Source organism: Grammomys surdaster, unplaced genomic scaffold (genome assembly GCF_004785775.1).
Source record: "Grammomys surdaster isolate TR1022 unplaced genomic scaffold, NIH_TR_1.0 546, whole genome shotgun sequence".
In the NCBI taxonomy this organism is placed as follows: domain Eukaryota; kingdom Metazoa; phylum Chordata; class Mammalia; order Rodentia; family Muridae; genus Grammomys; species Grammomys surdaster.
This window is the reverse complement of record NW_021604965.1, coordinates 123,319-139,324: the sequence shown is the minus strand read 5'-3', so window position 1 is coordinate 139,324 and position 16,006 is coordinate 123,319. Positions and strand designations below refer to the sequence as shown.

The 16,006-nt window shown below is 46.1% G+C and overlaps 1 protein-coding gene across 2 annotated transcripts in view; it reads left to right on the top strand.

Annotated features, from left to right (window-relative positions):
- Fyco1 (FYVE and coiled-coil domain containing 1) overlaps positions 1 to 14,620 on the top strand; it is a 69,803-nt gene extending 55,183 nt beyond the window's left edge. For both annotated transcript variants that reach the window (XM_028781798.1, XM_028781799.1), the window contains 4 exons: positions 1,776 to 1,871; positions 6,523 to 6,733; positions 9,453 to 9,562; positions 11,585 to 14,620. In XM_028781798.1, coding sequence (XP_028637631.1) covers positions 1,776 to 1,871; positions 6,523 to 6,733; positions 9,453 to 9,562; positions 11,585 to 11,660 — 493 coding nt within the window. In that variant the 3' untranslated portion in view covers positions 11,661 to 14,620. The remainder of the gene's footprint in view (positions 1 to 1,775; positions 1,872 to 6,522; positions 6,734 to 9,452; positions 9,563 to 11,584) is intronic.
- Positions 14,621 to 16,006: the final 1,386 nt, after the last annotated feature.

Genomic DNA, 16,006 nt, shown 5'->3' with positions numbered 1-16,006 from the left:
AGGCCGAAGGTCACAAAAGATGCTGCAAACCAGCATGTGAAGCTGGAGTGAATGTGCCTGGTGTCCAGGCAGGCAAGGGCCTTTGTGAGAGGAGAGGTTGAGATACCTGACCATACCCCTGGGGAATTTTGAAAGAGTCCTCTGCAAGCCTGGAGAAGGGTTATAGCATCTGGAGAAGTCATACTGGGCAGACCTTCTAACTAAGGCTTTCACATGGGAGCAGGCTATTTTCTTTTGGGCCTGTGCCTTCTTGGGAATAGTTGTCAACTGAAGTTGGTTGAATTATGAGACTCCCGAGAGCTACTAGCCAGACTGAGCATAGAGCCCTGGGTGGGAACATACTGAGCTGCAGTCGGGGTATCTCCAAGGTACCTGCCTTGGAGAAACAACTGTGGCTCATGTCCCCATCCAGGAACTTTTATCTGCCAATGTGTTTCAAGGATCAGTAAGTTTTCAGATGTTGACAATGTTCCATGGTCAGATAAAGACATGATCATACCAAATAGGACACTAGCATCCAAAGAGACCTCCATCCAGATCTAGCTTGATGAGTCAGTGAATTCTGGTGTTACCTACAGGAGTATGGGTAACATGAGATACCTCACAGACAGCACACACTAGAACTGGTGATAGCTAGTAAGAGCTACATCTCTGGAGCTCTCTGTGCAGCGCTCACACTACACCATGGAGAGTCTCCTCTCCCAGCAATCGTTTGCCGCTTTTAAAACTGGGGTGGAGGGGTCAGGGGGTGGGACTTGGACTCTCCTTCCTTCCTTCCTTCCTTCCTTCCTTCCTTCCTTCCTTCCTTCCTTCCTTCTTTCTTCCTTCCTTTCCTTCTTCTCTTCCTTCTTCCCTTCTTCCTTTCTTCCTTCCTTTCTTTCTTTCTTCCTTTCTTTCTTTCTTTCATGTTTCTTTCCTTCCTCCCTCCCCTCCTTCCTTCCTTCCTTCTTTCTTCCTTTTTTTTTTTTTTTTTTTTTGAGACAAGGTCTATGCATGTAGCTTGTCCTGAATGTCCTGGAACACTCTTAAGTCAACCAGGCTGGCCTGGAAGTTATAGCTGTCCACCTGCCTCAGCTTCCCAAGTGCTAAAGGCATGTGCTACCATACCAGGCAACCTGAGTCTATAACGCACTCTGACTTTAGCTTACTGAGTCTTAAGAGCACTTTCCTCTATCCAAAAGGGAAGGTTTGAATGGAGAAACAGCTAGACAGCTGCCTAAGATAACTAACTTTCTAAGAGAGAGATGTTGTATGCAACACTTGCTCCCTGGGTTTTGGTGGTCTACAGAGTACACTTTGGAAACTGGGACAGCCCAATGCCAAGGCAGCTCCTTCTGAATTCCTGATGGAATTCAGGAAAGAAAGAGGAGGTAGGTATTCACTCTGCCCTCTTTAATATATGGCTCTGTCCCATTTCTGCCCAGACTTACTCTTTTACTGACTGAGCTGCAGTCAGGGTATCTGGTTCTGGAACCAACTCTGCAAGGGCTCCAGTTCTTGTGCCCCGGGGCCAGTACTAAGAAGGAAGGAGGCAATGGCCTGTTGTCATCGCTGCCTCCCCACCCTCGAGGATTTGCTGGTGTGGGACGAGGAGTGACCCATTGGTGTTTATGTCCACTCACACTCCTTCCAGGCAATCTCTTACAGCCCCGTTGTCTTCACTCTGCTGTCCCCACTGAAGTCCTTGCCTCATTGTAGACCTCCAGTGTAGACCTCAAGCTAAAGGACTTTATGTGCTGACAGCTAATGGCCTGTTCTCCTTTGTGCTGTTTCAGGGACACCACATCAAATTCATTAACCCCTGAAGACTCTGAAGACGTGCCCATTGGACAAGATGCTGAAATCTGCTTGCTGAAGTCAGGAGAGCTGATGTAAGTGGCAAGCTGCTGGATGGGCCTCTTGTGCCAGTGGAGAAGAGTCCCAGGGAATGGAGTCTGGAGAAGGGACCTGTCCTGTGAGAGCCAGAGCTGGCCCCACCCAGTGGGATGATGTAGATCTTGGAGGGCAACAGAGCATTTTTCAGCCTAGATGTATGTGACTCAAACACTCAGATACCAGACAATCAGTCATAACCGAAGGGCAGACATCAGGCAAGGAGGAGTGAAAGACACAGCCACATACAGGAGCAAGTAAAGCAAAAGCGGGCTTTATTAAAAGTTAACAGAAAGTGAGAAAATGTAAAGAAAGTGAGAAGAATTCTAAGACAGGAAAAACACTGAGCTGTTTTCTGGAGGCAGGACTTGTAGCAGGGTGAGGCAAAGGCTGAGGTGACTTCTATTGACATGGGCCAATTCTCTGAGGGGGTCACAAGCCAAGCAAATTGAGAATCGCACATCCTGCGTACTTTCCTCATCCGACTGAGGAGATAACTATGTGTCTTCACATGCTGCTTACCCAGGGGAGTAATCACATTTTGAAGCGTCCTGCTCTACTCTGCCTAGTTTTGCCAGCAATTGGTCTAGGCTGGCTGCTGGCTGCTGGCTGCTGGCTGCTGGCTGCTGGCTGCTGGCTGCTGGCTGCTGGCTGCTGGCTGCTGGCTGTTGATTTTCAGGTGTTGCTGGTCTCAGAGCTCGATGGAGTCTATTAGTAGTTCCTTAAACTCCTCTCTTTGATCGTACTTGTATGTGGCCAGTTTGTAGGGCTTATTTCATTTTGTTGTTTTGTTGTAGGCAGTGCTTGGAATTGAACTCAGTCTCATGAGACAGGTACTCTTAACACTGAGCTACAACATCCCAACCCCACTGGCTTGTAGTTTTACCATGGACTCTTGTACTTGTTTGTGGAAAGCTAACACCAATTCCTGTCACACCTACTAAGATGTGGCTATGGTCTTTCTGTCTGGCCTCATATCCAGCTCTTTGTCTACGGAGCTGGATGAGATTTCCTCCTGTACCCTGGTGGGGGCGGGGGACAGGGGATCTCCTTTCTTACTACATGGAAGGACATGTAGGAGCTGCTCTTACCCACAGTTTCATCTGTGGCAGTTAGCTGAATTAAAATCAAAAATATGTGACAGGGCAACAGCCTTGTGAGGGCCTTTGCAGGAGTGGGAACCAGCCAGAGACGTTCATCTGTCCTTCAGTAGGGCTGTTGTGGAGTGGGAACCAGAGACGTTCATCTGTCCTTCAGTAGGGCTGTTGTGGAGTGGGAACCAGCCAGATCATACAGACACTGGCTTTTTCCCTCAGAGCCCTGTCCTTCCTCTTACGTGGTCAGCTTGGCTATATCATACCCTGCTGTAAGCTGTTGTTTTCTCCTTCCTAGGTGGTTTTAGGCCTGTACCCTGATACCTGTTTTAACTGCATCAGGGGCTTCAGTTTGTACTTTTTATTTTTAAAGCATAATTTACATACATTAAGCTTGTCTTCTAAAGTGTATAATGATTAGACTTTTTTTTAAGGTTTTTCAAGACAGGGTTTCTCTGTGTAGCCCTGGCTGTCCTGGAACTCACTCTGTAGACCGGGCTGGCCTGGAACTCAGAAATCCACCTGCCTCTGCCTCCCAAGTGCTGGGATTAAAGGTGTGTGCCACCACTGCCCGGCTAGATTTTTTTAAATAAATAATATAGTATCATAAAAAACATGACTAAGAATTCATTCTGTCACTGAAAAGCTCCTTGTGCTTCTTTATAATCTTTCTTCTCTGCCCCATCCTTTTTCTTTTTTTAATATTACTTTTTGAGTTATCAGTGGTAGAGCTTTTTGGTTTGTTTTACACACACACACACACACACACGTTTATCTACATGCTTATCTGTGCAAACCTGACAGATCCCAGAAGAAGGCATCGTCAGATCCCCTGGGATTAAATTAGGCAGCTATGAGCTGCCATGTAGATGCTGGGAGTAGAATGCTGCTCAGCAGCCTCTCCAGCCCCATTTTGTTGTTTGGTTGTTGTTTTTATTGTAAGAACAATGAATTTTTGTTGTAGAAAATAGAAATAATCAAACTATTTTGATCTACCTAAATACCAAACAGAAACAATCTTTATTAGGGAGTAACTCTGCAGTGGGAATCAATACCAAGTAATCTGTGTGACAAAGGAAGGTTGTTAGAGAAACAAGAAGAAGACTGCTGTTTTGGATCCTTAGCTACCATGCTCCAGAACAAGGGTAGTGTCAGTCCACCATTGGACACACAGCCTTGGAGGGATATGTTCTGCTATGTGCAGTTGCAGGGCCTTTGTAAAAGTTGTAGAAGACTTCTGTGCTAGCTCTTGTGAGCGGGCATCAGAAGAATGAGATTCCCTCCTTTGCAGCCTTCTGCTTTTCAAAAGCCTTTTGGCTAAAAGTGATTCCAGTGGGGTTTGTTTGTTTGTTTGTTTGTTTGTTTGTTTGTTTTAAGACACTTTAGGCTTTTTTATTTGGGGGAGAAAAACGTGCAAGGGGTGGGAGTCTCTGTAAGAATCAGAATTAGGATCCTACCCTCTACTTATGAGATGGGGCAGTTTAGGGCAGAAGAGGTAAGGGGTGAGGGGACACACTGAAAATGACTCTATTCTCACTGCTCTCACCATGGCCATCTGTCTGTCTCCTTTTATAGACATATTTATACTGATAGTCTTCTGACATGAATTTTCTAAGTTTTCACTTACATTATTGTTATTTGGTGGTTTTTTTTATTTTTATTTTTATTTTTATTTTTTAAGACAGGATCTCATGTAGCTCAGGCCTAAAACTTGCTATGCAGCCTGAGGTGACCTTGAACTACTTACCCTACTGCCTCTGCCTCCAGATGTGGGTTACAGCACTTAAAAGCTTTAATATAGCTTGGCACCATAGAGTTAGTTTTTCTGGTGATAGTTCCAGTGGCTGTACTGTCATTGCTGAAAAGAACCACCCGCTCTTCTGCTAACATGTAGTCATTACTACATCAAGCACATTAGAACACAAAGAAGACAAAAGACCCCTTCCCCGGGGCAGATTTCATGTTGTGCTGCGTAGTGACAGACAGTGAATGAGGAAAATAAGCAAACAAGAAAATACAACACAGTGTTTGAAACAGAAGAACGTAACTGGGTAGTAGGATTAGAGGAGAGAGGGATTTTCAATTCCATGTAGACTATACTACACCGGCATGACTTAGAGGAGGTGAGGAAGTTGCCAGATAGCCACCTGAGGGAATAGTATTTCAGGTAGAAGGGACAGCCAAGAGAAAGCCTTTTGAAAAAAAAAAAAAAAGATATTGCCTACTAAGTTAAAGGTGTTAGAAATAAGTTCTGGAATAAAGAGAAAGAGACTACCACACCAAATGAAGTGTCTGGACAAGGCAAACTTTATTCTTGATGAAGAGGGTGTTCTTGGAAGAACAAACACACAAGAGACAGGAAGTGTGTTTGGTATTTATTATAATACAGGTGAAGACTGTGTCTTTCCCCTATTGGCTTAATTCAATTGGCTAGTCTTACACAACAAAATAAAGGAGGAAGGAGAAAGAGGTCCCTGTTCTGGCCGTCAAATTTCTGGAATATAGCAGTGGACCTTTGTGTAAACAAAAGTATTATTAGGAAAAGGTGACTAAAATTTGCATAAAAGTCTTAACAAGATGGGAACAATACAAAGACTTGAAGGCAATGTCCTAAATGCAAATTTTATAGTATTTGATAGAAAAGACGCATATTTGATATTTCTTAACAAGACTATGAAAAAGAACCAGTGTAAGTTGAGGCAGAAGATAAAGAAGACAGGATCCAAAAGGAACAGAAGTTCATATCAATGGGGCCTTATTAGCCACTGTAAAGACTTGGGTTTTAATATGAGGGGAACAAGAATCCAAAATTCATATTTGGAGCTGAAGAGTCACTTGATTTACATTGAAAAAAGGATTATGTTGGTTGGTTGTTGTATAAAGAAGACATAGAGCAGCCAGAGCAGAAACAGTGAGGCCTGTTTTTTTTTTGGGGGGATGATATCCTAAGAATCCTGGAGAGATGACTCAGAAGTCAGGAGCACTGACATCAGTGTTACTGCAGTGGCCATGTGAGGAAAACATGGTTGATCCCATGCTACAGAGTTGGAAAATAAAACTCAAGACAGTTGTGCAATCTGACCCACACTCTCTCAGGTTCGACCTTTCAAGCCCTCATAAATCTGCAAAGAGAGACTGAGGGAGGTGTGTCTAATTAGGTGAGAAGAAGAGGCAGAACTAAAAGGGGGAAAGAGAGTGGCTGAGGTGTGGGGCAGCCTCATAGGTGTAATAGGACTAAATCATCAAACTCAAACCCTGCCCATCAGAGACTCAGAGCAAATCAGGCTGCCCTGCGCCACCTACCCTGCTCCCCAGTTCTCGTTACCTTTCAGCTCCGTGTGGGCAAGGCTGTCCTGTGTCTTTCACAGCTGTGCTTCAGTGTCAGGAATTAAGCCAACTGTATGGTCAGCACTCAGACTAAAGCTTTTTGTCTGAGCTGAGCATCTGACAAACGTGTTAGTCAGGAGTGCCCAGACTTAACCTACCAAGAGTCTCAAATCTCCAGTTACCTCTGATAATCCATTAAACCAGGTCCGTCTCTGAATTTTTATTTTAGGATCAAATTACCCCTCACAGTAGAGGAGATCACCAGCTTTGGGGAGGGCAACAGGGAGCTGTTTGTGAGATCCAGTACCTACAGCCTGATCCCCATCACCGTGGCCGAGCCTGGCCTTACCATCAGCTGGGTCTTCTCTTCTGATCCCAAGAGCATCTCCTTTAGTGTGGTCTTCCAAGAGACAGAAGATACACCATTCGACCAGTGCAAGGTAAGTCAGGCTTCCTACCGGGTCCTTAGCACACACTCCAGGTACCTGAGCAGATATTCCCCAGAGCAGGCAAAGCACCAAAAGCTTGATTACCTTGGGGAAAGATGACCCAGAAATCAAGCTCAGGAGAGCTGTCTTCACACGGCTGAAGGTTACTTCTGAGCCCCATGTGTTCCACTTGACCTTGGGATAGAACTGTAGGTAAATCTCAGAGACAAGCAAGAGATAGGATTCTGTTTAATGATAACTCTCACAGAGCTCTACAGAGCAGGATTGGGACACTTTGGGAGGTATGAGCCCCATCTCCAGTCATATTGAATGTTCCATATGTCACCTACAAGGACTACAGCAAAGAAAGCCCCACTATGACTTGGGCAGTTGAGCTTGATAAAACCCAGACTATTCTCGGTGTAAAATGTTGGCAGTGCAGGACTGTAGTTCTTAACCATGTGTCTATACACTAGAAACCCAAGGGGAGCCTTTAAACTCTAATCCTTAGGCCAAAGCCCAAGCCACTAAATCAGGGTATGCAGGCAACCCTCAGCAACTCCACTGAGCAGCCCAAACTGAGTGGTTCAGAGGCACCAAAGGGCTGGATAGAACACAAGGCACAGGACAAGGGCTGACTAGAGCTTAGGGGGTTGAAGCAGAGGGATTTCCATGCCAAGCATGTGAGTTCCCGTGTTTGTAAGGCAGACAGGAATAATGAAGAGTAGAAATGGAATTTGAATCCTGAGAAAAAAAGAATACTAAAACCTGTCAGACACATTGGGCTGGAGCAAAGAGTGAGTTATAGGCAGTTGATCTCCTACGTAGTCAACTGGCAGAGGCTCTTTGGTCTACCTGGATAGAAATCAGTTATGGGTAGGCAAGAGGCTCTTCAGTGCTGATTTTCAACAACTTTCATTTCTCTGTGTTTGGCAGCAGTAGGCCAGATAAAGCAGCAGCCAATGAAACTCTCTTCTATGATAGTCCTCCTGCAGGCCTCAGGTGCCAGGCCCTCATCTCTGTCAGTGTCCCTGAGCTATGGGCTGCTCCCTTACCCTGTTGTCCACCCACCAATCATCATGACAGATGAAGCTTAGGGACCTGGTTCAGCCAACCTTGTCTCAGACTTATAAGATGTCCTTCCTGGGTTTAATGGCCACACTCTCCTTTCCCACAGTGAACACAAGGGGGCATAGAAAGCCCATGTCTAGAATATGTAGCTGTTCCTCTTCTCTTCCAGACCCACCCAGTTCACCAGTCAGCTACAGAAGAGACTCTTTTCACTGCCTGTGGTCCCCTGAAAAGTCATGAGCCTAGATAACCTGTTTTACAGTCCACATCTTTAGCATCTATTCAGGGGACTTCTCACATGCCCTTGAGCAGCCTAGGCCTTCCAGAAAATAGATGGCTGTGCACAGGTCTCATAGTAACGTAGAAGAACCTTGTGGGGTCCCTGGACAACTAATAGTTGAGCCCTTACTGTATCCCAGATTCTGTAGAGTCTACTTGGGACAGAGAGATACAGGATAACATCCAAATCTGTTCTCGAAGCACTCTAAGTGTAAACAAAGAGAGACCTGAGAAAATCAATACCTAGGATCCCAGGTAGAAGTCACAATGTGGGTAGGTAAGCATTATAGGTACACCTGGAAGAGAATACTGACCAGGGATAGGGAAACCCCTGTGCATACGGTGAAGGCCACACTGAATAAGACTGTCTCATTGCAAGTTAAGGGGCTTGGATAAACATACTCATTTCGGACGTCATTTGCTATATTAAGAGCTCAAAGGAGCTGAGAGAAAAAGAGAGAGGGGAGGGGAGAGCGCACGTGGTGGTCTATCGAATTAGAATACTGGTATCTCTCTTCCTGTCACATCTTCAGTTTCATTTATTGTTGAGGGAAAAGGGAATACATTCATGGCATGTACATGGAGACCAGAGGATAACTTTATAGAATCAGTTCCCTCCTTTCACCTTTGTACATGGTTTCCAAGTTATCAGACTTGTAAGACAAGCTCTTTCACCTACTGATCCACTTTGCTAGCCCATATAACTAGAGTTCTAAGATTAGGCCTGTGCTTTAACTGGTAATCAGGTAGAAGAACTTGTCCCATCCGAGAACCACATATTAGCCATATTCCACACACTGTATGTGCAGATTTGCCCTGTGGGGACAGATGTGATTCTGAGAGAATAAACAGGAGGCTAAGAATCAGGCTTGGAAAGATATAGATTGCATGGACCAGCCAGGACCAGACAAGAGAAGGGCCCATGGTGTTGCCCTGTGAGAGCTTTGGATGGAGCCATGGCCGTCTTTCCCAGGGGAGAATGAACCCAGGAGCTTTATAGAGAGCCTGGATGTCAATACGGAAGCAGGACTCGGTGTCCCATGAGAACCAAGGACAGCACTAGGACCTACATGAGGTATCTGGTCAAATGGACATTTGGAATTAGCCCTGGCTTCCTGAAGCATGAAAGTTCTGTTTCTTCAGGTGGTAGAGCAGCTTGACACCAACACAGTCAGGGATGTTGGGAACTGGTTCATGATTCTAGAGAAACTCATACCCACCATCCCTCCGCAGTGAGTGGAATAGGTGACAGCCTACCCTTACTGGGGATAAGTTCTAGTCCCAGCCCTATACAGTTATGACCTCATTGAGAGTTCTAGCCTGCCTAGAGGACTCACAGGCCCTCAGCTGCTGTGACACCTTCTTCCTGCTCCCCCGCCAGGTCCTCATCCCTACCACCCGATGCAATTCCCACAAGGAGAGCATCCGGGGCCAGCTGAAGGTCCGAACCCCCGGCATCTACTTGCTCATCTTTGACAACACCTTTTCCAGGTGGGTACCTCAGCTAGTCACGGCATCTCATGCGTCCGCCTGTCTGTGTGTCATTGCCTCTGTTCTCTAGCATTGAGGTAGACACTCAGAATCAAGACTTAGTTGTCAAAGTTTTTTGTTAGTGACTCTGTAATTTAGACCCCTCTGCTCTGTTGACTGTTCGTGGTATATTTTATAAACGAAGTCTGTCAATTACTTCTCTGTTGCTGTGATAAACACCACGATTATAGGCAACTGAAGGAGGAAGGAATTCGATTCAGAGGCAGAGCCCATAATGGCAGCAGGCAGCCAGGGCAGGAACCAAACAGAATGTCTTTATTCAAATGCAGGAAACAAAGAAAGCAAACTGGAAATAGGACAAGGCTATAAATTCTCAAAGCTCACTCCCAGTGACACACTTCTTTCAGCAAAGTTTGATCTTCTAAAAGCTCCACAACCTTCCCAGCCATCCCCACCTGCCAGACACCAAGTGTTCAAATATGTGAGCCTATAAGGGTATTTCGTTTAAGCCTATAAGGATATTTCCTTTAAGCCTATAAGGATATAAGGGTATATTTCCTTTCCAGTAGTAGGCCAACACTTACAGGGTCTTACCATACACCAGTCACTCACTTCTGCCGTACAGCTTCCTCCTCTTCTAGACAGCTAAGGACTGGATGGTAGAATAGCGATGTTCTAGGTCACATGGCTAGTGGAGGTGCCAGACCTGAACCAAGCCCCTGGCTGTAGGCTAGCCTTGTTCTAGTTGTGTTCACCTCTCCCAGGTTGATTCCTACTGCCACACTCACCACAGAAGGACTTTGAGAAATCCAGGAAAAGCCAAGAGCACCTAAATACAAAAGGAAGAAATGAGACAAAAAAGGGCAAACCCTCTAGGCCATGTTGTATGTCACAGGAGCTTGTTGTATGACCATCTTGAGCTCCCCAGTTGCTTCAGACAGCACTGAGGCTCAGCTGCAGGCTCAGGGTATGATATCAGGGGTGGTCAGCATGAAACAATAAAAGGGAATGACAGGCAGGTGGCTGGAAAAGGGAACAAGACAGGGCACCCATAGAACAGCATCTGTCATGTACACAAGTTGAGACATTTGTCCCTAGGGAGGGCTTCTGGTTTCCAGATAGCTTCTTCACTGGGGCTGTCTCTTGAAACAGCCCTGTCTTGCCTGTGACTACCTCTCTCCCTCTCGGGCATTTGGCTTTTAGCAGAGTAAAGTGATAGGATGCTCTAGTCGACAATCGCTCCCGTACCTCTACTCCTCAGGCCTTGACCTCTCAGGCCTGTGGACAGGGTTGTCTACTTCCCAAGAGACTGGAAGTCACCTTCCCACTTGTCCTGTGTCGCCGTGGGTACTAGAACTCTCTGCCTGAGTGCAGAACTTGGTGGAGTATGGCAGCCTTTCCAGGGAGCTGTCTGTGGAGTCGCTTAGCAATGAGGGGCAGGGTTAGGAAAGGGTCAGTGCCCGAGTAGCCCTGTCTTCCCTGCTGCAGCTCTAGTTAGCCATCTGTCAGTGCCTCCCTGAGCCTTGCTCTGGTACAGAGAGAAGTGGCAAGGGCAGCGTGCAGCCTCCCCACAGGCTCCTGGGCAACCTGGGTGGTCTAATGCACTGGAGAATGAGCTCCGCCTGTGGTCCATGGAGATTAGACCTGATACAAACATCCCGTTGGTTCCGGCCTCTGCTGAGACATCCCACGGCACCTACTTCATCTCCCCATGCAGTCCTGACCACTGGCGCCTCAGAGCAGCTAGACAAGTGAGGGCAGAGACTTGCAGCCCCACTTTCACTCAAGCCCCAAGAAGCCCATAGTGAGAGGACTTGGGCCTTCAGAAGGGAGAGAACTGTACTAACTAGCTGGGCGGATGATGGGATAGGGAAACAAGGAACACTCAAGTTGTCTAGTCCCTAAAGGCTGGTTCCTTCGAGACTTCAGCTCCAACACCCAGCCAAGCCCAGTCAGTGACATGAGGCCCCAAAGAAGCTGCACTAAGAGTAACACCTTCATTCTCTATTTTTGTTTCTTCAGATTTATCTCCAAAAAAATATTTTACCACCTGACTGTTGACCGGCCTGTGATCTACGATGGAAGTGATTTCCCGTAGCGCCAGTGCCTGAACTTTAACTAGCTCTTCATCGTCCACAGGAACACTACTATTCCTCGCCTGTCTCGTTAAACATGCACACACACACACACACACACACACACACACACACACACACACACTTATCGACAAAATTTTAAATATTAAAAAATTAGAAGCAAAGGAAAGAAAACCAGCTGTGCCCCAGCTCAGCAGTTCTGCAACTTTGGCTGAGGCCTTGGGCTCCATGCAGCCATTACTCTCAGGCCCCAGAACTCCTAAGAGCAAGATACAGGACTCAACTATCTTTTCACCCAAAGGGACACCGTTAGCCTCACCTGGGATTACAGTTGGTAAAAATCTACTGTGTGGTATTTTTCAGGCCAGAAGTGGTCTTGATAGTATTTCTATTCTCAACAGCCAGGATTATAGGCCAAGGGCCACTGCCCTGGCCACTTTGTGAAGCCTTGGGTAGTCCTAGAAGAAAAACACTACAGGGCCATCATGTCAGAGATGCCCCTACCCCTTAACTTCCCCATAAAGAGAGGCTGCTTCTTCCACTCAGCAATTTGGGGGGGGCTTGAGTTGTGCTGTTCTCCTGACCCTTAGTCTGCTCAGGAGCTTTGCTCAGCAAGACCACTCAGCAGATCTAAATAACCCTTCCCCCACATACGCACAGGCACACACACGCACACTCAGGAACCAACCAGAGGTCTAGGAAAAAACAACTTCTACATGAAGGCTTCAGCTCTGCATGTGAACAGCAGGAGTGCAAATACAGACTAAGTTCGCTCCAGTGCCACCAAAGCTCACGTGTCAGCCCATCGCCCCTCTCTGATTATAGACTAGAGCTTCTGCCTCCGCTGCAGACGGCTGTTTACTAGTGAGCAGGTGTAAGAACTACTTTCAATACCTGGAACCTTTCTATAAAAAGTCTTTGGTACCTTAAGAAGCTGCATAGTGGAAGAACGGGGCATAACTTCCGTTTGCCCTCCATCTCCCATTCCCTCCCTCCCCCGTTTGCCTACTTCCTGCTAGTCCACAGCTGACGCTGCAGACAGTTTACTGTTTCCTTTTCTAGGACAGGCAAAGAGATAGCTTAGGTAGCTTCCTGTTCTCTGTGGCCTTTTTTACTCCTACCACCAAGAATTTACCTGATGGTGACTTAGTTGGGTGTGAGGCCAACCTGTGCAGCTGAGCCTTTGAAGACTACCCTGGGTCCTCGTACGTCTGTGTGTGGCCTGAGATTGCTGAAGGCAAATCATCTTACCTTTGAACCCTTCTTCCTTCTTGCAAATGGAATGCTGAATCCAGCTTGTCCGCTAGACCAACAGTATCCAGCACCAAATAGGATCTCATTTTTATTGCTTGGCTTTTCCAGGGTATATTGGAGACACTGGCCAAACTCATGGCCTCCTGCTGGTGTCAGTGCCACCATCTTCATCAAGAGCCATCATTCACTGAGTTGCTGCTGTGTTGTTGGTCTGGGCGGGGCTTGAGACCTTACATTTGAGTTCATCCTGAACTCTGTCACACATCAGGAGGCCATGTGGTTCTTGTAAAGCTCAGCCCTGAGGTGACAGGCTCCAGTGCTGACTACTGCACAGTTCTCCACTAGGCATGTTCCAACTCTGTTTTTAATAGTATATTTTTGTGCTAAGTGGGCTTTGTACTGTACATGCTCCAGTTTGCCGAGCACTAGGTTACTAGAGAACATTTGTCCCTGTGTAAGTGTGCCTTTCATACATAGCTTTATTGTTTTAAGTAGTTCCCAATCTTACTGAGGTTTAGTCATTGGAGTACATTTTTGAAAAACGCAATTGACAACTGAAGAATCACTAAGAAAGACGGTGGCCGAGCTGGACTTAGTTACAGTAAAGATCCTAAGGAGACATCCTTGAGATCCTGGGTGACCCTTCTCCTAAGGGCAGCCCTCCTCTAATGACTGCCTCTTCACAGCAGTCATGGCAGTAGTGTTGCCCACTGCCTGTTCACCAGTACCACTGAAGAACTATAGACTTCACCCAAGAAATAAACTAGCCACCCAGACACAGGGGCGTGTGTGAATGGACTTTGAGAGTATTGCTGACAGAAGCATCCAGGATTCTAGCTAGTCCTAGACCAAGAGCAGGCAAAGGAATTCTCAAACAGGAATCTGGAACTGGAATCTCCGTGTGGATTTGGAAGAAGAGATGAAGAGCCATATATAAATAAAGCTGTTATTTCTGGACAATTTCAACTGTCTCCCCCAGGTAATCAGGCTACTCCTGGCCCAAAAAGAAGAAAACCTTGTAGATATGATTTAATGTTCATAGGGTTTTGTTTTTAAACTCAGACTTGGTGGTTCAACCTGTGAGAATTCTTTAAACTGAGAACAAACATTCTTGGCTCACAGATTTTGGAAAAGGAGGCGGAGGGGAGATATCTTTGGAGAGACATCTTTGACTCCTCAGAACCAGGGAGTGCAATGCAAAGATGACCGAGTGCTGCTCACACTTAAAAAAGCAAACACTACTTGGTAGAATCTTAGCACAATTTCCTCATCTACCTTAATTTCTTCTAAGGAAACAGGAAAGTTAATTCATAATTTCCTTTTCCCTTTCAAGCACTTTTTAAATTTCAGGAGACCTCTCTGATTAGGGGGCATTTTTTAGAGCCTTTTAATGTGTATTTAATCTCAATGTTCTGCTCTTGGTGACTGCAGTGACACTGAGCCTCCACGGGAAGGCTTAACAGTTAAGAGTGCACTTTAATTCACTAATGCTCACTTCGTGTGGCCTTATAAGATGATGGGTCAGGGAACCCACTTCATTCTTACCTGCCAAAGAGATGTGCAGAAGCACATCAAACACCAGCACGTCATCTGCACAAAAGGATTAGACTTTGGTATCCCCAAGTATACTTTAACAGTGTGTGCTATGCCATTTGGAAATGTTTTTTAACCTCAGGTTTTAAATAAAGCAAACACTGTGGCATTTGGAGTAGCATTGTCTTTTATTCCTCTGACAAAAATAAGTTGTAAAATGAGCAACAGGTCTACCCAGCAGGAAGCAGAACATCTCACAGGGTCCCCACAGATAAGAGTGTGACAGATAGGTCCTGGCAAACTTCTAAGTCCTCTCTGAGGTATCGAGACCTGCCTAAGCCTGTGATTTCGTCCACCTACAGTCCTCGGCCATCCATATGGCTCCAGACCTTCTCATGGCATACGAGTGCTCAAATAACAAACTTTTCAACCTGCCAAAATAAAGGCCACACCCGGCTCAAGCTCATTGTCAGTAAGCACTCAGCACTGGTACTTCGCAGGGAAAGAGAACAGCACTCCCGCCATATTTGCTCAGCAGTGAGGAGGCTGGAGACAGGCCCAGTGAGGTAGAGCTGCTCACTCCCAACACTGTTCCTAAATCAGTGCTCAGTATCTTAACCCTTGAGATGACGGAGGACCCCATGTCTTGAGTATCCCATGCCTTAACACCCCCCCCCCCCAGAACATGTCCTGGTCCCCTCCTCCAATCTTCCCCTTGCCTAGATTTTCTTGTGCATGCGCTTGGATCATTCACCTTTTCTATAACTCTTAGGCTCTTCCTAAGAAATTCCGACACCTTCCTCATTATCATCCTCCACTGTATGAATAAGTTCAGAACAAAAGGGCTAAAAGAAATACTACACGGGTAAAGGCCCTAGTCCACAGGTACTTGTCTGTGTGTATACTTGGAGGCCAGAGGGTGGTGTCTGCTGTCTTCCTTCCTTCCCCATTATCTTTTTTTTAATATTGTGTTTTTCTTGTATGTATTTATGTGTACGACATGTGTGTCTGGTGCCCATAGAGGCCAGCAAAGGTTACTAGATCCCTTGGAACTTGAGATACAGACAGCTGTGACCACAATGTGGGTGCTGGGAGTTGAGCCTGGATCATCTGAAAGTAGCCAGAACCAAGAGTTCCATGGTCCTTTACCTTAATTTTTCCAGAGCTAAGCCATCTCCCCAGACGTCCAAGAACTTCTTAAAACCAAATGCAATTATTGCATTAGATATTGTACAAAGCCTGTGTTTCCTGCAGTGTCCCCAAACTCCTCATCACAAACCACAGGGGAAAGCTTGGAATGGTTTTCTAATTAATGTGCAGTTACCTTCAACACCCACTAAGTCTCTGTCACAGGGTCCTTTATGGAAGTAATTCTTGGCCAAGCAAATATATTTAGCAAGTACATTGAAGGTTCACTCGCTTCTCTCTGCCACTCCCCTTCAGCGCCATTATGATTCCAGGGCAAACGATGGATCTACATCAAATGAGCACTCAAGAGCAAACAAAATGCCATCTGTGTAACGCTGTGGCTGTGTAGGTGTGTGTTGTAGTCTGAATGTGT